At 40.5% G+C, this 22,502-nt stretch overlaps 1 protein-coding gene across 5 annotated transcripts; it reads left to right on the plus strand.

The window, feature by feature from the left end:
- Window positions 1-202: 202 nt before the first annotated feature.
- On the plus strand, window positions 203-22,240 carry LOC110201950 (uncharacterized). Of its 5 annotated transcripts, none has more exons than XM_020977861.2 (9): window positions 203-317; window positions 3,755-3,817; window positions 12,383-12,508; window positions 15,940-16,017; window positions 17,114-17,272; window positions 19,101-19,181; window positions 20,769-20,828; window positions 20,978-21,231; window positions 22,000-22,240. In XM_020977861.2, exons 1-8 carry the CDS (start codon window positions 204-206, stop codon window positions 21,194-21,196), a joined length of 900 nt encoding a protein of 299 aa, XP_020833520.1. In that variant the 5' UTR covers window position 203; the 3' UTR covers window positions 21,197-21,231; window positions 22,000-22,240. The 5 variants fall into 5 exon arrangements, with proteins under 5 accessions (XP_020833520.1, XP_020833519.1, XP_020833521.1 ...); XM_020977860.2 differs by having other exon boundaries at window positions 21,895-22,022; XM_020977862.2 differs by having other exon boundaries at window positions 17,132-17,272; window positions 21,895-22,022.
- Window positions 22,241-22,502: the final 262 nt, after the last annotated feature.

Genomic DNA, 22,502 nt, shown 5'->3' on the forward strand with positions numbered 1-22,502 from the left:
GTTGTCCCAGGAGCCCTGGGTCCCCCTCAAATTCCATCTCTGTAAGGGTCTTTTGTGAGATTAGAGATCTGAAAGATGGCTTGTAACTAAAGCCATGACACCTCCCACCAGAAGCAGCCAAATACCCAAAGGCCAGGTCACTGCCCTCTCTCAGGGAGGAGTCAGACCTCTAGTCTAAGCTGGCCCTGCACTGATGAGCTAAAATGAGGCTGTGGCTGCTGAGTTTGGTGGCAGGGGTCACCTTGGGGGTGGCCGGGACCCCTCTGGGAAAAGTCTCAACAGGAAGAAAACAAGCAGAGGAGGAAAAGGCAGGACAGGTATGTGACTGCTGAGGCTGAGACCCTAGGAGGCAGCAGGAACAGAGTGTCTGATGAGGGTGGGGGCTGGCAGAGGGGCAGAAGAGGAGTCTAAGCCTGGAAGGAAGGCAGAAAGGACAAGAGAACACAGGGATCCTCACTTTCTCACCTTTCTCCCTGCCATTTGGGAGAAGAGTGGATCTGGCAGCTCCACTAAACCTTGACCCAGGAGCTCCAAAAACAAGGTTGTGTTAGAAGCAGTTGAAATGCTCAGGAGAGCAGACTGTTAAATTTTCAATGTGAGCATTTATACCCTGCAAATTGGGAAGCACCGCAGATGACGGTTTGATTCATCATTTTGTTGAAGGTCTAAACTTAAGAAAATGGTAGAGGGAACATTGATAATGCAAATTAAACTTTAAAATGTGTCCTGGTTAACCATTTACCAACTTTAAGCCTCTGGCCTTCGGATCCCTCATGCACACACCTCTTATCTTCAATAAACCCAAAGTCCTTTCCCCTCTGAGAAGGTGCTTGATGTCTGTTCTCCATCAGCAAGTTATAGGATCCAAGGATGCTGGAAACTGTGACTTCCTGTTTCTTTTGACCAGGACTCCCTGGAGCCAAATAACAGATTGAGTTAATTTCATTTACCAGAAACCGAAATGGGGAATTTAACTGAATTTTTTGAGCATCTTGAGGAGGTTAAGTGCTACATCCTCCATTCAGGCTGTAGTGCAGAGTTTCATTTGGGGTATGCAGGGAACCCTGGGTTCTGGAAGGCTGGAAGAAAATACTTCTAACAGGGTTTCCCCAGCTGGAAAGCTTTTGCCCAAATGATGCTCATTTTCTTTAGGACCAACTTTACTAAGTTCAGGGAGTCTCATAACCAGAGATTGGTCACCAGGTGGTGAGGCCTCATTCCCCAAGTCCTCAGAGATCACTCGATAAACCACAGTGTGGAAACACTCTCAAGATGGGAGGATCCAGAGGGAGGTGGAAGAAAAGCTTGGATTGCTGAGGAGGTGAAGATGGTGCTAGGAAGGCAGAAGAAAGTTGTTAGCTGACTTCCAAATGGACATTTTGCAGTTTTACTTTGCTGAACCCATTACTAGGGATAAGAGAGTGGAACTGGCCCCCTGAAACTGGCTCTAGCTTTCAAACAGGCCCAAATCTCTGCCATCTTAAAAACCTCTCATTAGATGCTACTATGCCTACTGCACATCTCTCTTCCCCTGCCCAGCTAACCTCCTTTCTTGAAAAATCTGTCTATAATCACTTCCTACTTCCTCTTCTTTCAACTCCTGAAGCTTTCCCCAATCTGACTTCGGATTTCTCTTCTCTGCTAGTTCATCAACAACCTCTTGTTTGCTTAATGTAATGGCCTCTTCTCCATTCTCTGTCTTCTTGACTTCTCTGAAGCTCTTGATACTGCTCACCATCTTCTCCATCTAGATACTGTTTCCTCTCTTCTCTGGATTTCTGTGACTATTCTCTCTCTCTCTCTCCCCTCCTCTCTCTGTTTTCCTTTTACCCGTCTCACCTCTCCTCAGCCTCCTTCACTGAATCTTCACCCATGCCATACCCACCAACTGTGGGTGTTCTCCCCAAGGTTCTACCCCAAGATGCCCTTCTCCTCTTTTCTTTCTATACTTTCTCACTTGAGCAGCCCATGATTGCCCTCTCTAGGCTGATGATTCCTAAATCTAGTTATCCAACTCTTGTCTCTCCTAAGGTCCTTCCCACCTCACCGACTGCCTGTTGAACACTGAGCTAGAAATCTGCTAGATATCTCAAACTCAAAATGTACAAACCAGAATTTATCTTCCACCCTTCTTCCAACTCTCCCCTCTTCCGAACTTCTCTATTATTGCCAAGGGCAACACTGAAGTTTAGAACCTTGTCATTATCCTCAAGTCCTCTCCCCAAACACTTCACTGTCTGAACAGTTGCTAAATCTTGTCATTTCTTTCTCTACAACAGCTCTTGAATAACTCTCCCTGCCCTCATTCAACTATCATCCTAATTCAACCTCTCATCACCTGTTGACTGAACACAATAACTTTCAAATTGGTTTCCCTGCCTTATGTCTCTCCTTACTCCAATCCAACTTCCAGACAGCTGCCACAGTGATTTTCCTATGTCTGGCAATGTCATTCCCCTACTCAATAAATTCCAGTGGCTCTTTCTCGCCTCTAAGATTAAATACAAAATCCTTTGACATTTGAAGCTCTTTACAACATAGTCCCTTCCTACATTTCCAATCTTCTTACATTCTACTTTCTTCCATACATTCCACAGTTCAGCCACACTGACCTACTTGCTGTTCTTTGCACAGGATACGCCATCTTCCATTATCAATGCCTATATGCTGGCTGTTCCCAATGCCTAGAATGCTCTTCCTTCCAAATTTTGACTCTTAGAATCCCTGGTTTCCTTTAAGACTCTGGCACCCAGGAGGTGGTTCCCCCTTTCTTCCTCCTTTCCTGGTCCCTTTATCATTTAGTGCCATCCTTTCTAAAATTACCCTCCTTCTACTATATATTTATTTTTTATGTTCTAGTAGGCATATGTGTGCATGTGTATATACATGTGTGTATCTTTGTATATACATGTATATGTGCATTTCTATATACATGTATGCATGTTTGAATATATATAATGTATATACATGCATATACATTCTTATATGTTTAGTACATAAATACTTAATAAATGCTTATTGGTGAGTTGCTTTTCTTTCTTATATGCATATTCACAGTAAACACTAGAATTTATTTCCTTTCATGTTAAATATGGGGTATAGGAAGTGCCAAAAAGACAAGGGGCAGAGGTGCCAATGACCCTGTCACCAGTGTTGGTAGCCCCTTTAGTGTAGTGATTATCTACAATGCCTCTCACATGTGTGCATATGCAAAGAGAGAAAGAAGGGAGAGTGAGGGAAGGAGAGAGAGAGAAGATGGAAAAGATAGAAACACAGAGAGAAAAGGAGAGGAAGAAGGAAAAGTATAGGGGGAGAGAGAGGTGAAAGGGAGAGAAAGCAGAGAGAAAGAGACAGAGAGAAAAAGGGGGGAGGGAAGAAGAGAGAAAAACACAGAAACAGAGAGGAGATAGAAGAGTATGTGTATAACCAATCAATAAAACATCAATGCTCTTTCAAGGGTTCACTATGTGGCAGGCAATGTGCAAGGTACTGAGGCTACAAAGACAAAAATCAGTCTCTGCCCTCAAGGAGCTTACATTAACTCAATTCTACAGACTTTGAATGTCTACTGTATGCCAGGCATTCTGAGAAGTGTTCGGGGGACAAAGATTCACTCCTTCATTTTTGGTGCTGAGTCTGATGACCAGTGGGAAAATATACAGAGGTTATCTCTGTGACTCATACCCAGGGGCCCCACAATCCCCATCCATTGTAACATGTGCCCAATCTCTACCTCCATTCTCTATTCCTACAGGACAAGCTCAAGAAAACAAAGAGAGACTTCTTTATAATTGGTGGTTACTCAGGAATAACTGAAGTAAGTTTGAAAATGGGTGAAAAGTCAAGGAGAGTTAAAGGTCATAATTGAGGTTGAGGAAATGGGAAAGAGCTATGGATGATGGGGTTGGGGAAGGGCAGACAGTGGGGGAAACCAGAAACCATGAGGAAAATGGGGATTTCTGGGTACTACTAGGGAAACCAGGGTTCAGTCATCCATCTCTCAGAGCTTGAGCCACCCATCCCAAAATAAGCTGTGCCCCAGAACCATGAGGTAGTTTTGCTCTAAGAATGTAGAAAGTTAGGTAAAGTCTTTATTGTGTGCTTGAGGGCTGCCAGCAGATGGCAGAGCTAAGACTATGGTTTAGAACAATACCCATATACTGCCATGGGAGAAAGATAAGCCCATTCTGGGCATATAACTTCCCTCATCAAGAAGATTAAACCAATTAATCCATTTCTGTAAGGCTACACAGGTCTTAGCTGAGCAGAGATGGCAAGGGAAATGTCTTGCAGGGGGGAGCATACTTTTGCCATAAAGTGACACTGATTCAGGATGATTCTTCAGGTGAAGCAAAGTGATACAATGGATTGATAGAGCAACGGACTTGGAATCAGGAGGACCTGAATTCTAATTTTGCCTCAGATGCTAACTAGCTTTGGGGACCTGAGGAAGTTAGTTAACTTCTTTGGGTCTCAATTTCCTCACCTGTAAAACTGGGATAATAATAGCACCTACCTCATAAGGTTGTTGCAAAGATCAAATGAAATAATACATGTAAAATGCTTTGCTAACCTTAAAGCACTATATAAATGCTAGCTATTAGTTGGAGCCACTATTCCTCCTCCCAAGTTATCCTGACCCTGTTTAACCCAGACCCCCCCACTCTTGGCCTTGACCTCTTATTTCCAGACTCAGACCACATTTTCCTGCCTAATAATTGGGTTCCGTTAACTTTCAAATTTCTGGCATTAACCTTTATATTAGTCTAGTTATTACTTTGATGCTTAAAATGAGGTTTTACTTATCTTGGACTGTACAACCTGGTTGTCTCTCTTACCTACTAATTATTCTGCAGAGCCTTACTCCCATGTCTGATGATGACTCTACATTCTCAAAATTTATTCCAGAAATGCATGGGAGCTCTGGTGAGTTCTATCATGCTAAAAGGTCTTCTAGTTCAGCCCAGTGATAACTCAAGTCTACTATTCTAGGGCCAACCTGGATTAAAACCTAGAGAATCCTCTTTAATAGACTGGCCACTAAGTGATGGATTGAGGGGAGGGGCATGGTAACCCATATATCAAAAAAAAGTATGAAATGACCCTCAGTTCTGTGTGGGCCCCTTCCATTTAAATTGTGAGGGTGATGAAAAAGAAGAAAATTTGGTTGAAAGTGCCAAGAATCACACTAGACCATCTATAAACATTAAATTAAATGCAGGTACTTTAAACCTGAGTTCTTTGTCCAGTGGCCAACAATTTAACATACTGTTGAAAGAAGTAGACCACATCAATATTGATATCCTCACAGGAAAAAAAAAACAGAAGACAAAAGAAAGGTGCACTAAATGAAGTAGTGGCTCACAGGTTCCCCTTGGAGAAACAAGCAAAAAACTTGACATATACTTACTCTCCATGAAAGCAAATACAAGATGTATTTGCAATAACTGTCTTTCACATAAGATAAAAATAAGTCAAAAAATCCCACATCCACTCATGAATAAAACTAGCAGGAGGGCAGAAAATAGACACCAAAAAATGGAACAAATCTGTCATTGTTTTCAATAATGATCTATTTTTCATCATCAGTAACAAAGGAACCACATTTGGACTATTAACACTTCCATCCCCTATGTGCTACACAAAGTAGAAATGGCACCAAGGAGGATGAAGTTGGAAGTAGCAACTGAACCAGATTAAGTATTTCACTGAGGAAATCCCTGCTGGAGGCAGCACAATTTTGAAAAACTTGAGACGTCACTTTAAGTTATCTCAAGGAGAGGATATCAAAATTATATTAAAAATCACAGATGATATTAATACCCTCCCAACAAAAATTAATCCATAATGCCTACTTTCTCATCATTACCCAAATTTTATGAGAATATTCTACATAGATATTGAGGGTAACATCGATGAAAATATGAGCAGGAAATAGGCAGTTTTCATTGTTGTTGTTCAGTGGCTCAGTCGTATCTGACTCTTCGTGATCCCATGGAGCATAGAACAGCAGGCCTTTCTATCTTCCACTATCTCTCAAAGTCTGTCCAAGTTCATATTCTTTGTTTCCATAACAATATCTAGCCATTTTTGCTTTTGCTTTCAATCTTTCCCAACACTAGGGTCTTTTCCAATGAGGCCTGTCTTCTCATTATGTGGTGAAAGTCTTTAAGCTTCAGTCTCAGTATTCGACCTTTTAGTGAATAGCCTTCTTTAAGCATTGACTGATTTCATCTCCTTGCTGTCCATTTATTATTTTCAATACCTCACCTCTTTTTGGTTACACAATTAACTGAAAAGGTTAAATTGTTTTTAAATATTCCTTGACAAACGCAGACACAGCACTTTTCAGTGACTCTCTAATTAATATCAATCAAGGCTTAAAACAAAGAGATATATGCTCTGTCACTGACACATAGGATGTCTTGTACAATATCCAAATGGAATGTGGTTTCTATGCATAGGATGAGATAGTTCAGATGCCCTGTTTATGGGTAGCACTGTACTGATTATGTCAAGCCCCAGAATATTACAGGACCTCATCAATTAGATCCATCCTTATCCAAAAGAAATCAGCCTAACAATTCATTCAGGGAAAACTAAATGGATGAAAAATGCTTCTTGCACAGATTATATTTTACAGTTTCATGGAAAATCCATTTAGTTAATAGATCAGTATATATATTTGGGAGAAGCAACACAGACAAAAAATGAGTTGGGTAGAGAATTAACTAAGAAAACCAGATGGATTAATTTTAGGAAGTGTTGACTATTCCAAGCACCTCAATGGGGCAAAGGTCCACATTTTCAACACAAATGTTTTTCTGGTGATGCTACATGGTTATAAATATTGGAACACCACAATTTCAGAGAAAAAACTTGCAGATGACTCAAAAGGCAATGAAAGATGTATAGTCATATTTCTGATAAAGGCCTATGCCACATAAATGGCAGAAGGGATATTGCTCAGGAAATGTATGATCAGAAATGGAGATGCATTGCTCTGAGATGTGAGGACATAATAAAAGATAGGTAGCCCAGGTAAGATTGTAGGAAGATTCCAATCCCCTACAAAAACTCCATACAGGATTAGAGATGCACCACTCTATTAAGCAATGTAGAGACTGATCCCAGGACTCTGACAGAGATCCTAAGATAGACAAGTGCAGCAGGTCAAAGGTAGAGCACAAAGGTATCCTGAAGCCTCCTTAGCAGTTCCAACACTACATGACTGAGCTCCACAGGGCCCAAGCCCAGCCAAGTCTAAGCCTTCTCCCTAGGCCATGGCTACAGGAGAGCAACTTTGGGGCATTCTGGGGACTCACTGTCTAAGCCAAACAGTGCTAGAGCCTTTCCCAAGACTGTGGCTAAATGTCTGAGCCCAGCATGTGAGAGAGAAGCCTCAAGGCTTTCCAGTCTGTAGGGAATGTCCAGAGCTGCACTCCTTGTCTAAGAAAAACAGAACCTGAGGTCTTCCTAGTCTCAATAGGGCCTGAACCCACTCTAGCTTAGCAGAGAGAACCAGATTGAGGTCATTCCAGACAGAGTCTAGTCGGCTATCAGTGACCAAAGTTAAACTGCAGGAGAAAGGTCCTAGACAAAATCCAACTCAAATAGTCCCTAAAGCTTGTTCTGGGATCCCAACATTGGAGTAGTCCCAAGCTTAGCAATAGGGAGGATAAACCCCAGGCAGAATCTACAGCAAGGAAAGGTCCTAAAGCTTTGTGACAGGAGGAAGGTCCCAAGGCAGAGCCTAGTACCAAAGTAGCTCTGTAGTCTCTTGAATGAGGGGCTTAATCTAGTACATTGTACTAAGGACTAGGCAGCCTCCATCCACACCATTCAGTTGTAGAGTTTAACCCAAACACAGCCCCTTTCCCAATGAGCAAACCAAGGATAACTCTGAGCACTATGAGGATACACCTTGATTTGAGAGTCACCCAGAAGGTAAACCCTGAAAAGGATAGTACCCACAACAAGTCCAAGTAAAGTCTCAGGAAAAAAACGGACTGAAAACAGTGATTATAGGATTGCCTAAAGGAAATAAAACAAGAGATGCAGAATAGGAAAGCTCAGAAATGGAAATGTATGTACAAGAGAAATATGGAGCCCAGCATGTTGTGTTTAATTAAAAGGAAATATGTGGATATGAGTCATTGATATAATAATAAAAGGATAAAAAGCAAATATCTTCTCAGAACTAATAACTCTAAAGGTCAAAGAGAAAGGTTAAAATTACAGAGGGTCTGTGGGTGGTTTTGTTTAATTGTATTAGTCTTAGGAGGAATAGGAGACTATAATATGGAAAAAAGGAAGAAGTGGGAAATCACTACTGTATAATAGAAGTACGTAATATGAAGAGTTTGTAGCCATGGAAGCAGGAGTATGGGAAATGGATATCCCATGAATCTTACTTTCATCTGAATCATTTAGAGTAGTAGTATCAAACTCAAATAAGAAATGGACATCACTATTCTATAAATAAGGATCCCTTTGGATCACATATCGACTTAATTTTAAAATGTAATGTTATCTCTATCTTTTTGTATTTTTATTTGTTCTCTTAAATATTTCCCAATAACATTTTAATTTGGTTCAAGCTGCATAGACTCTATGCTTGACACCTCTGATTTAGAAGAAAATTTGTATTCAATTTTATACCACACATCTCTATTAAGAAATACTTTAAACTCAAAAAAACAAAAATAAAAGATGGGGTCACAGAAGGGGTAGAGAGGAATTTTACAGGGAGGACAGGATAGATAAGAGAACAATCGTAAGCAAAACAAACTTGCATATTGAAATAAGGGATATGAAAAGATTCAAATGAAAAGAAGAAAGAGTAATCAGTTCTCAATACTTGAGTGGAGCTTTCCACCATGTATTCTAAGTTGTCAATTTTCCTTGCCATTCTTTCCTCCCTGGCTTCTCCAAGGGAGCGGTGAGGTTAGGAAAAAGGATACAATGAAGAAGAAATAGATTGTTTCACTTTTAAGATTGCAAGTGTCAGGTAAACTCCCTCTCTTCTAACACCTTCTTATGTATAAAGAAGGAAGTATGAACAAAGAGAAGCAAAAGTCAAAAAGGCTAGGATGGAGGGGAAAACACAATTAGCAATAATGAGTGCGAATGAAAATGGGATGAACTCACCCACAAAATAGAAAAAAAAATAGCAGAATGGATCAGAAACTAGAACTCAGTAATATCTTGTTTCCAAGAAACATACTTGAAACACAAAAATTCGCATAGTTAAAATGTGAGGCTGGAACAAAATCTATTATTCTTCAGATGAACTCAAAAAAAATAGGAGTAGAAATGCTTAAGGTAAAAAGAAATAAGCAGGGAAAATGCTTAAATGCACCACACATAATGAATCAATATCAATACTTAATACACGTACCTAATAACATAGCATATAAATACTTAAAGGAAAACTCCATTAAAATAGAGGAAAAAATAGATAGTAAAATAGACAGTGGGGGACCCTATATACCCCTTTCTCATGCAGGCAGAATATAACAAAAAGACAAATAAGAAAGAAGTTAAGGACCTGAATAGAACCTTAGAAAAATTAGATGTAATTAATTCCTGATGATTGCTGAATCATAATAGAATTAAATGTCCATACCTTGCAGTATTATATAGCACCTTTGCAAAAATTGACCATGTATTAGGGCATGTAAAGTTCACCAAAATATGTAAAAAATCAGAAATACTGAACATATAACTTGCTAATAATAATGCAGTAAAAAATATATTTAATAAAGCGTCCTTAAAAAATTAAGAAGCAAATGGAAACTAACATAATTCTAAAGAACTAGTGGGTCAAAGAACAAATTATAGAAAATTTCATCAAAGTCAATGACCTTTTGGTATAGTACTAGGAATACCAGCTATCATAATAAGAAAGGAAAAAGAAGTTGATGGAATAAGCATAAAGAGAAGACAAAATTATTGCTTTTTGCAAAAGATGTGATAGTGTACATAGTCAATTAAAAATTAACTAGGGGCAGCTAGGTGGCAAAGTGGATAAAGCTCCAGAGCCAGGAGGACCTAAGTTCAAATCCAGCCTTAGACACTTGACATTTAATAGCTGTGTGTCCCTGGGCAAGTCACTTAACCCTGATAGCCTCACCAAAAAAAAAAATAAATTAGCTAACCCTAGAGAGTCAACTAAAAATTAATTAAAATAATAATTTCAGTAAAATTGCAGGGTATAAGATAAATCAACATAAATCATCAGTATTTCTACATATAACCAATATAACCCAGGAGGGAAAAATAGAAAGAGAAATTCCACTCAAAATAACTACAGAATCTACAAAATATTTGGGAGCATATTTACCATGATTTACATAAGGACTAAATGACCTCTAAAACTATAAAAAGAGTTTGCATAAGTATAAAACACTTTGCATAAATAAAGACAAAACTAAATACTTGGGAAAGCATTAACTATTCATGGATAGGCTGAGCCAATATAATAAAGATGGCAATACTAACTAAATTAATTAATGTATTAAGTACCATATCAATTAAATTCCCAAAAAATATTTTATAGAGGTAGAAAAAAATTGCTTGCTGTCTCTGTGAGTTGAAAAGACAGCATTGTGCTTCCATTGTTGCAAGGAGTGAGAGGTAGGTAGATATGTGCTGGAACCAACTTGTGCCAATTGTTAAATTTTCAGTGAAAGCATTTACATATTAGAAATTGGTAATCGCTATAGATAAAATATTGATTTATTGTTTTGTTGATTTTCTAGACTTAACCAAGTGTTAATGATGCAGATTAAACTTAAAAGTATGTGTTCAAGGTAGCTTTCAGACAAAGAAATCAAAGCTATCTATAGTCATAAGAAAAAAAAAGGCTCTAAATCACTATCGATCAGAGAAATGCAAATTAAAACAACTCTGAGGTATCACCTCACACTTATCAGATGACTAATATGATAAAAAAGGAAAATGTTGGATGTTGGAGGAGATAGTGGAAAACTGGGACACTAATGCAGTGTTGGGGGAGTTGTGAACTGATCCAACCATTCTGGAGAGCAATTTGGAACTATGCCCAAAGGGTTATAAAACTGTACATACCCTTTGATCCAACAATACCACTGCTAAGTCTATATCCCAAAGACATCCCCCAAAAAAAAGGGGGGGAAGGACTTATTTGTGCAAAAAATGTTCATAGCAGCAATTGTTGTGATGGCCAAGAATTGGAAATCAAAGGGATGCTCATCAATTGGGGAATGGCTAAACAAATTGTGGTATATGATTGTAATGCAATATTATTGTGCTGCAAAAAATGACAAACAGGATGATTTCAGAAAAACCTGGAAAGACTTATATGAACTGATGCATAGGGAAGTGAACAGAACTAGGAGAACATTGTACACAGTAACAGCAATATTGTACAATGAAGAATTGTGAATGACTTAGCTATTCTTAGCAATACAATGTTCCAAGACAATCTCAAAGATTAATGACAAAGCATACAAGCCACTTCCAGAAAAGGAACTGATATTGATTGAATACAGACTGAAACATGCAATTTTTCACTTTCTTTTGTTTTTTTACTTTTATTCAAGTCTTCTTGTACAAAATGACTAATATGGAAATGTTGTATATAATTGCACATATATAACCTATATCTGATTGCTTACCATATCACAGAGAGGGGAAGGGAAAGAAGGGGTAAAATTTGGAACTCAAAACTTTAAATATAAACATTTTAAAAAATTAAGTGTTTTTTTTTCAGAGAACCCAGTGTTTTAAACATTTACCAGTAAACCCCTGTATTGCTCAATAAATTTTGCTTAAGATCAACAGGAGTGCAGAAGATGGCTCAGAGAATGAAGTCATCATCCGATTGGTGGCCTGGTGACAGTAGGCCAACAACAACAAATAATAATAATAACAATAATTGGCATTTATTTAGTGCTTTGAAGTTTGCAAAGTACTTTCTAAATCTCATTTGAGCTTCACAACACCCTTAGAGGTAGGGCACATAGGAAGAAGATAAATTAACAGTTTCCCTATTCCCCATCTCCAGGGTCTCCTTGTCCTTTACTACAATTGCCCTTCCAGCTCTGTTTGTCTCATCGCAATAATAGCACAGTACTATGATACAGAACCCAAATCTTCGCCAATCCTTCCTCCAGTTTCCTTCCTTTCCCTTACCTCACATTGTCACCACTTATTTTGGGACCCCACATCAGCCAAGGGAAGCATCTTTCATTGCCCTTGACTCCAGCTTTGATCCTTGGAGTATCTCCAAATCAAAAACAGAAATTTCCTTCAAGTAGGAACTTCTGACAGCATGGTGATAAGGAGGGCTGACTCACCTCCCCAAATCTAACACTGAACTTGCCTTCTTGCTCCTCAGACAACATCAAGTAAGAATGAAGTTGCTAAAACTTCACTCATTTGTAATGGTAGCTGCACTGAATCTAAGATGCACCATTTGGATAGTTCTGAGAAAGAAAAAGGAGAAGGAAAAGGACAAAGAGAGGTAAGGAAGCTGTCCTGGGTAATTCAAAAGTATTCATTCATTCATTCATTCATTCATTCATTTAGCCAATATTTAAGTGTTTACAATGTGCAGTCTACTTTGCTGAATGTGAGGGGACATTCAAAGCTTAGATAAGATACTGCCAGTTCCCTTATGGAGTATACAGTCTAGGAATAAGCTAACACACATACACAGATAACTATAAAGCATAATGTCATATGAGAAATGAATTATAGGGGTGTTAAACCAAGGACTGTGTGACATCTGACTGCTTGCAATAATTTTTTTCTTTGACCTGAAAGCTCTGAATTCTGGCTATGATGTTTCTGAGAGTTTTTATTTTGGGGTTTCTTTCTAACAGAAAAAGTTGATTCTTTCAACATTCATTTTGCCCTCCAGTTCTAAGAGATCTGAGTTTTCTTTTATGAATTTCTTGAAACAAGATATCCAGGCTTCTTAGTCATGGCTTTCAGGTGGTCCAGTGATTCTTAAACTATCTCTTCTTGATCTGTTTTCCAGGTTGGCTTTTTTCTGTATAAAATATATTACATTTTCTTCTTTTTTCAGTTTTTTGACTTTAATATTTTTTGTTGTCTCATGAAGTCATTAAGTTTAGTCCATTCTAATTTTCAAGAAATCTGCTGCTTGAGTAAGTTTTTGTACCTATTGTGCTAATTCTCTTTCCAAGTGTTTCCTTCATAGCTCTGATTTCTTTGCCAATTTTTTTCCTTTAGCACTCTTGTTTCATTTATAAGAATCATTTGGTAACTCTTGATATGTTTCTCCCAGGAATTGTAGTTGAACTTGTGCTCAAATTGAGTTTTTGTTTTAGGATTTTCTTAAAGCTATTTTGAAGTCTTCTTGTTCTGGGCTTTTTGGCTTAAGCATCTGTTACCATCATAGCTCTTTATGATGGGATTCTTTTTCGTTTGTTTGTTGGTTTACTCATTCTTCCATCCTGGCTTTCCAAATTGGGATTAGGACTGGGATCATTGCATTTCTGAAGGGAATTTCTAGGCCTCACTTGGTCTTGTTTTATATTCTTTTGAATTTTGTTGCTACTTTCTCTGGTTAACAAGTACTGTGTTCTTCAAGGATCTCAGGAACAGTTCAGGCTTGGGACTTGCAAGGTTTTAGCATTCCCAAAGTAGTATGATCCAGGGTGAAATCTGATTATTGCCACTCTGATCTGAGCTTTGCAAGCTCCTGACCTGGGTTTTGGTCTGAGCAACACAACTGTAGACTTTCCCCTGGTTAGAATTCCAATAGACTACTATTGGACTCAATCATCATCAGCTAGCTAAAAAGCACTAAATGTTCAGAGCAACAGAACTGCAGGATCCCCATTTGAACTTCCCACCCTATTATTCCCCTGTAGGCTTCAGACTAGGCTGGGAGCTGAATTTGAGACCTCACCCAACTCCTAGGGTCAGAGCCATACAGCCATTTCTCACTTCTGTTCTTGCTCTTTGCCCAGTAGGCAGACTCAGTCCCACAGTTGCTTCATTCCCTGGTGTGGTACAACTAGAAGCAAGTCTTCTCCTCAGGTCCTGCTGGATCTTTAATCCTGTTCTGGGATATAATCTACAGAGCCACCAGTTGGCCTCTGTTCCTAAATTGTGAACAATATAAGGCCCTAAACAGCATCAAGCCCTTTTGTGCTGAATCTAAGATTTCTTCTTGCCCCATTTCATGGTTCCAGGCCCTTATTCAGCTCCTATTCAGGCTCCATGTGAGCCTTCCTAGCTAGACCCCATCCCTATGTTTGCAGACCTCTTTATCTCCCTGTGCTGACCTAGGCTGGAGACATGACTCACTGTGACTTTTCCTCAGATTTTCTGATAAGGATTTGCTGTGATATTTTCTAGGTCTCTGTAGAATAGTTTTATGAGAGAGTTAGGTTTGCACTGCTTTCTTCTACTCTGCCATCTGGCTAGTCTCCCTATGTGAGATCCAAAGTGGAGCCAAGGACCAAACATCATGGAACTTGGGTCTCAAGGAAACAAGTTGGACTGCCTTCCACCATCCTGACCTTGGGCTTTAGAGAAGAGAGTTAGAAAGGAGAAGGAAAAAGATTTGTTTGTTGGATATTTTATGGTGGAAATTCCTAATGTGTATGAGTTGGTCTAGAAGGCCACTGCGGTCCTTTCAAACCCTCAAATTCTATCATTCTGTGCTTCTATTCCACTGAAGGTCTGACACCATCCCAGGCTTTGCCAAGGCATTGTCATGGCCTTGCTGGAAGCAGAAATAACCTGATTCTTGGGCATTCCGGAAGTTGGAACATAAGACCTTTCTAGGAAATAATCAATAATCAATCAGGCAGTAAGCATTTATTAAGCACCTACTACGTTGCAGGCACCATGTTAAGAGTTAGGAATACGCTTTCAACTTCCCAACAGAGACCTCCTAAATTTCCAATTAACTAATGAATAGGGTGGGATCTGTGACCTGAGATGGCTCAACCTTCTTTTACCCCAAAATAAATTATTTTATTTGTTTATCCATCCATATGTCTTTCTTCTTAGTAGTACCCAGGAATGCCCTTCTCAGGGAGTTGCAGGAAAAGACTATAGTAGAAATAGTACTGGATTTGGGAACAGAAAATCTGGGAATTTGTGTGACTTCACACAAATTGTTCAATCTCTCTGAGCCTGAGTTTTCTCATCCATAAAACACAGATAATACTAATTCCACTCCCTGCCTCACAGAATTACTGCAAAGTATCTCAGTATTAAATGAAATATGCAAAAGTTCTTTGTGATCATGAAAGCTTTTACATCATTGGATTTGTGTCCATATAATGGTAGACACTTTGTCCCTACAGTTCAGATCATTACTCATCTATGCTTTCTCATTTTAGGCAACTTTTGTCCATGACCTCCCATCAATTATCCATATAGGACCCACTCCAAATATCAAAGGCCTTTCTCTAGCTATTTCTCTATCTACTATACCACATTGCATATATACACATATATATATATATATATATATATATATATAACATGTGTATATACATACATACTCATATATATATATATATATATAATATGTTTACATGGAGAGACACATGACAATATATGTAAAATAAATCAATCAACAAGCATTTATTATGTGACTACTGGGCTAGGTGCTAGGGATGCAAAGTAAAAAAGGAAGCAGACCTTGCCCTTAGGAAGCTTATATTCTATCAGGGTAGACAATATATATACTTATAAGCAGATATAACATAAGTATAAGTATATATATATGCACATCACCATTTGAGGAAGAAAGTGTTGGTGATAAAGTTGTGATCAGGATGTGCTGAAAGGAATAGGATAGGAGAATAAAATAATGCAGTAATATACTCTCACCGCCTGTTCGTGAAAGATACTGCCTCAGTGCCTAGTTTCCTAGCATCATCCCTCTTGCTTTCCCTTGGACAGCTTGATCCCTACAAAGAGTCCCTGGGTACCCTGGACCTTCAAAGGACCATCCTCCTCCAGTTGCTTAACCAGACAAAGGTAAGGGACTCCCTAACCACCTCAGCTCAAGCTATGGCTCACAAGCCAGGCCTGGGCAGAAATACCCCAAACTGTATGACTGAGGAGGAGAGTGGCCCGGTGATTACTGCCAAGGCTCCAGGGACAATCAGGAAGTCATCTAACCTACAGCAGAAGGGCTCATTTCACCTCCAAACGTACTAACTTTGAGACCTCAAGGAAACCACTTAACTTGTCTGTCCTGTTGGTTTGTCACCTATAAATTGAAGGGCTTAGACTCAATGGACTTTCTGAAGGGTCCCCATTCTGTTTTTTCACAGTCCCTCATCATAGTTAGACACTGTCACTATGGTTGCATTCTCATTAAAGTGCACACCTGACCAGATACTCATGACATAAACCACCCCTGGACACGCCTTTTATTTGCTGGGCATAGTTAGTTGGGAATCCTGGTCTCAAGTAGTCATGATCACAATGCTGGTTCATTGAGAGGCATCATGACAGTGTCAAGGGCACTGGACTTGAAGGCAGAACACCTGGGTGTGTGACTCTGAACAAATCACTTAGCCCCTTTGTGTCTAAGGTTCTTCATCTGTAAAATGAAGGGACTGGGCCTGACAGCTTCGGAGTTCCCTCTCAGCTCTAAATACATGATTCTATGCAGGAGGATAAATGGTGTCCGGGAGACTGAAAGAGGAAGGGGAAGGTAGAAGAGGGACACTCTGAAAGGGAGCCAGGAAGCCAGTGAAGAGAAAACCCAGATGCATCCAATATGTTAAGATACTCCCAGTTCAGCCCTGACCTACCAAGAGGAGAAGGGAAAGAAAAACTTAGGGGAAAAAAAAGAGGCAGAAGAGAAAGAAAGGATGCAGGAAGGCAGATCCACCTCCTCCCTCTCCCTCTTTATTATCGGCACAGCAAACTAAATTATAGTACTTGAGGGATTTCCTTACATCTATGACCTTTAAGACAATACCTAGAGAATGGCGTGGGTCTACCAAATGGGAGGACAGAACATGGAGCATGTTTGACAACAGCGGCAAAGCTGGTATCCTGCAGGATTGATGTGCCCCTGCCCATGAACAGATGCCTCAGCCAAACTCACTCTACCTCTCAGCCCTCTTTCTATGTGCAGGCTATGAACAGGAGCTCGGAAATGGATTTTACCCTTCAGAATCTAAATGGCAGCAGCATCAGAGATCTCTGTGAGGGCTGCTGTGAGGAGAGAGAGAAAGAGGAGCCAAACCTAAGCAGGAAACTAAGTATGACATTGAAGGTAAGAATAACCTCAGAAAGAAATATTTAAGGGGATTGTTGGGAGGGTGGGGAAGGTGAGGCAAGAGAGGAGGGAACCAGAATACTAGAGTCAGAAGAGTCAGAAAGGGCCTTCCCTGATCCCCCCCACCCCCACTTCTAATGTTTTCCCTCCATATCTGATATATCTTTCTTTCTGCATGTACTACATACATGTTATCTTCCCTGATAGAATGTAAGCTCTTTGAGACCAGGGATTGTTTTAATTGTTTTGCCTTTGTTTCCCCAGTGACAAGCATTAGTAACTTGCATATAGTAGCTACTTGTTGATTAACTAATTGGCTGAGGTCATATAGTCCAACTGCTTCATTTTACAGAGCCCTGGAGGGGTGAAGTACTTTGCCAAAAACACGTAGATAATAATTATGGGTGCCAAGATCCAAGTCCAGGCCTGTCTTTTTCCCAGATTTCATTTTAGAGATAATTCAGAAGATGCCAAAAGATCACTTTCCTACACACTATCACTCCACATTAATGGGCAAAGAAGGAAATGTTTTGCTAAAAACATACCCAGAGGACACAGACGCACAACACCAGACTCTTAATAATAATAATAATCAATATTATTAGTTATGATAACTAGCATTCATATATTGCCTATTATGTGCCTGGCACTATGCTAAGCACTTTACAATTATTATCTCATTTGATCCTCACAACAACTCTGAGAGGTAGCTGCTGTTATTATCACCATTTTACAGATGAGGAAACTGAGACAGAGGTTAAATGGCTTACCCAGGTCATAGCAAGTGTCTTGAGGTTGAATTTGAACTCAGGTCTTCCTGACTCCAGGCTCAGCACTCAATCCACTGTCCACCTAGCTGTCCTGAAGAGTCTGAAAAGAAAATGAGAGGGTAGAGGACTTTAGAGGTGGGGGTGGAGAGGAGGTGTACTTGGAGTTCAGGTCCCAGGGTATGTGACTGGATGAGAGTAATCACAGGCTACACGGACATATCTAATCCCTTCAGAGATCAGAGGATGAGTAGAGAACAGGAGCCATCTATGAATAGCCTTAAGAGCTGACACTATCGAGGACACACTCCCTGTTCTTTCTTTTTCCACTGGTCAGGGTTCCCTCCTTTGGCCTCTCTTATCCCTGCTGTCTTTTCCTTCAGCAGCAGTGTTTTTCCCTCTAGGCATCAAAATCTACCCCAGCCATCTCCCCCTTCCCTCCAGGTTCTTATAATAATATCCATAATCACTAGTATTTGTATAAAGCTTTAAGGTTTGCCGACATTTAAACCTCAAAACAACTCTTCAAGGTAAGTGCTATTATTATCCCCATTTTACAGATGAGAGATTGAGACCCAGACAAGTTAAGCATTTTGCCCAAGATTACACAGCTGGCAAATGTCTGGGGTCTTGCTGACTCCAAGCCCAGCATTTTATCTAGTATCCCACCTAGTTGTCCATGGGTTTCCTAACAATCCCCTCTACCTTTTTGTCTTGACAAGTACAAGAGCCCAAATCATAGGGACGATTCTACACCTGTAATGCACTTGGTCCTCTTCTCTGTCTCTCAAACATTTACCTGTTCTCCAAAGTCAAACTCAATCCCAACTTCTAGCAGGACTCACACTCCAGCTCACAATGGGCTCTCCTTCACCAAAGTCCTATAGCGCCTGGTCAAAATCACACAATGTGGTCTTTAATCATCCTCTGCTTGAGGAGCAGGCACATGCTGCCTCCCCAGCTACAATGGAAATCAAGATAGGACCTTCTACTTTTTTATATTTTCTTTGGGTTGGAAAGACAAAGTATTCAGTAAGTATTGACTGATTGAATTGCAGTCTCCCAGGAAGAGAAGACCTGGCCAGTGGACACTCCTTAGGGGTGTGGCTCTCCCGCTTGAGAACAGTTCCATCAATATGGTAAGGAGAAACTGGGGATAAGGAAAGGAAAAATAAACGGGAAAGGTGAACTCTTGGGAAAAACTCTAAGGAATAGCAAGGGCCGAAATTCACTTTCCCTCTGGCAGAGTCAGTGTTGCCCACCCAGAGCAGGGCAGCAAAGTATATGCTACAGAACTATGCCCAGAAAGTTACCAAAGTTATCAAACTCTCTGACTTGCTATACCACTGCCAGGCCTATAACTCCAAGAAATCAAAGGGGGGGGGGTCTATATACACAAATATATAGCAACTCTTCTTGTGGTAGCCCCAAACTGGAAACTAACGGGTGGTTTTCCTAGGGGGGAATGGATAAACAAATTATGTTCTATGAGTGTCATGGATCAGAAGAACTCCCAAAATTAAGTTTTTATTTATTACCCCAACTTTACAGATGAGGAAATTGAGGCAAAGAGAAGTTCAGTGACTTGCCCAGGGTCACATAAGTAGTGTCTGAGGCCAGATTTAAACTCAGGTCTGCCCAGCACTCTACTCACTACATCACCTAGCTCTACTGAAGTGTCTGAAGAGGAAATGGGAGGGTAGGAGACCTATGGGGGAGGGGGTTGAGAGTAAAATAGGGGGAAGGGGCAATGAACTTGGCGTTAAGGAACCTATAAACTAAAGGGCTCATTACTGCTTCCCAAGTTAACAGGAAGGGTAACGAGACCTTTGGAATAAAAGAAGATCTAGGTCAAAGAGGGCGGGACTTAGGTCTTGCAGAGGGAGATTGGGACTGGAAAAAGAGGATTCAGGCTTGAGGGGAAAGGATTTGGACAAGGCAGAGGGAGACAAGTTTGGGGGCAGAAAAGACTTAGGGTCATGTCCCCGAAGCTCTTCAGAGCTCAAGCCTGGGGCAATGTGGACCATTTGATTTGAGGATCTGCAAATCCATTTTGGTTGCTTGCTTCTTTTTACATTTGTTTCTCTGAGTCCTAAGGGGAACTGGAGGGGAAGTGTGAACATACCCTTATATATAAGCACAGTAGGCAGCCACTGACATGTTATAAGGGCCTCTGCAAACATCAGCCCCAACCCAAAAGTATATCTTCCTCAGAATCACAAATACCAGATTTGGGAGGGATTCTGGAGTTCATATAATTCAACCTCCTCATTTTACAAATGAAGAAACTGAGATCCGGAGAGGAGAAGAGTCAGGATTCAAATCAATATCCTCTAACTCCCATCTATATTCCATGAACCTCTCCTTATTCTTCTCTTGCAGAACATATTTGTTGTTGTTGTTCAGTCATGTCCAACTCTTTTTGACCCCTTTTGGGTTTTTCTTGGCAAAGATACTGAAGAAGTTTGCCATTTCCTTCTCCAGCTCATTTTACAGATGAGGAAACAGGCATGCAGGGTTAAGTGACTTGCCCAAGGTCATACAGCCGTTAAGTGTGTCTGAGGCCAAATTTGAACTCAGGAAGATGAGTCTTCCTGACTCCAGGCACAGTACTCTATCCACTGCACCACTGTTCAGGTGGAGCACCAAAGTTGGGGTTTCTTTCTGCTTGGTTCTCTGTTCCTCCTCATCTCCTTCTCAACAAAATTATTGCCCGGTCTCTGCAGGTGATAATGTTTCATAATGGCACTCATATCGGCTATCAAGATAAGAAAGTCACACACCAGGTATGGGACTGCTTCTCTAAGTGCTCAGGTAGGAAGAATTGGGTTTTCTGAAGGAGCTTTGACAACCAGCCAGCATGCTGGGGGGGAGGCTGAAAGCCAGGTATTCTAATCTCCTGAAATCCTTCCTTTGCACTCTCCTCTTCCACCAGGCTGAGAACCTCAGAGAAGGGTGGTGCTCTGGCTGCTGCGAAGACAGTGAAACTGTGGTGGTCCTTGAGAGAAGAGAGGGAGAAGAAGTCAGAGAAGTGCCTCCTATTACCACTGATCATGGTGGTCAGGTCCTAGGGAACTCTGGCTCCACAGAGATGAGATTTGCTCACCTCTCCGAAGTTTCCCATGAAGCTGGAGGGCAGTTTGATCTCAGCTAAACAGTGCTCTAGTCTGGGCCTCTACCTTGAATAAGGTAAGTCAACATATACTAAATCCTAAATCCTACTGTGTTTCCAGCCATGTTTTAGGCCCTGTGGGTAATACAAGAAAAGTTAAAGATGCAGTCCCTGCCTTCAAGAAGCTTACAGTCTAGATGGGGAGCTAAGTTACTACACCTATGAAACAGAGAACATTACATACTATTTAACCAAGTGCCAAAGGAGTCTCAACTCTGCCACTCTGTTACAGCCTAGAATGGCCATGACATTTGATGTGGGATTCCAAAAAGTGGGAGGAGTATGGAATAGAAGTAATGAGAAAAACAGCCTCATTATAATAATGTTTGCATATTTGATAAGGAGAAATGAGATAGTGAGGTTCGGTGGACAAGGGCAGGCCTTAGAGTCAAGGAGACTTGGGTTCAGTCTTAGCTATGTGAGTATGGATGAGTCATTTGACCTCTTGGTGTCCCAAGGCAACTCTCTAAGACTCTTAAGTTACAGATAATTGCTGAACTGAAGCTCTCCCTCAAGAGAAACTTTCCACACTGCAGATGAAATCCCAGCTCAGAACCAAAGATAGATAGGTAAAATGGAGCCTTGATGCCAGGTTGAGGAACTAGACTTGACAGTCAAGCAAAGGGGAGCTATTGACTGGTGGATATCCTACTGAACTCAGTCTTCTCTTCTACTTCCAGACCTAGCACAATGCCCAGCAGGAACAGAGCACCACAAGAAATATTTTACTTGTGTTGAAGCAATAATTGTGGGAAATAAAAGATCCTGTGTTCCATTCCCTCCAGGTGACAGCAGGAACCAGTCCCCATCTGGTGTTGTTTGCCCTTCTTTTTCAAAGAGGAACAACAGGGGCAGCTAGGTTGCACAGTGGATAGAGCACCAGCCCTGAAGTCAGGAGGACCTGAGTTCAAATCCAGCCTCAAACCAAACACTTGACCCTTACTAGCTATGTGACCTTGGCAAGTCACTTGACCCCAATTGCCTAAAAATTAAAAAAAAAAGAGGAACAGTAGCATCACAACGTGATGTCTTGACTAGTACGTGAATTGGATTTAAGTGAGGCAAAGTTGCACAAAGTTGTCAGTCTCACTCTCTCCTCCTGAATCATTGAAGTCCAGTGGCAAGAAAAAAGTCAGGACAATTGGCCATGGCCCAGGATGCAGTGGATAACTTTGATGTCTGACCAAGTTCTAAGTGCTCCATGGTGCCTGTTTCCGTCACCTTCATGGCTATCAGAACAAATTGTTTTCATCTGTCCATGCTACCAGGGGTGTCCTCACATTTTGGG

The sequence above is a fragment of the Phascolarctos cinereus genome, unplaced genomic scaffold (genome assembly GCF_003287225.1).
Source record: "Phascolarctos cinereus isolate Bilbo 61053 unplaced genomic scaffold, phaCin_HiC Scaffold_1;HRSCAF=81, whole genome shotgun sequence".
NCBI lineage: Eukaryota > Metazoa > Chordata > Mammalia > Diprotodontia > Phascolarctidae > Phascolarctos > Phascolarctos cinereus.

Bases quoted from the DNA above. Each gene is read 5' to 3' on its own strand.
- LOC110201950 (XM_020977861.2), top strand. From the start codon at position 204: ATGAGGCTGTGGCTGCTGAGTTTGGTGGCAGGGGTCACCTTGGGGGTG. The intron at 318-3,754 runs GTATGTGACTGC...CTATTCCTACAG, and splicing joins AGGAGGAAAAGGCAGGACAG to GACAAGCTCAAGAAAACAAA. The intron at 3,818-12,382 runs GTAAGTTTGAAA...CTTGCTCCTCAG, and splicing joins GTTACTCAGGAATAACTGAA to ACAACATCAAGTAAGAATGA.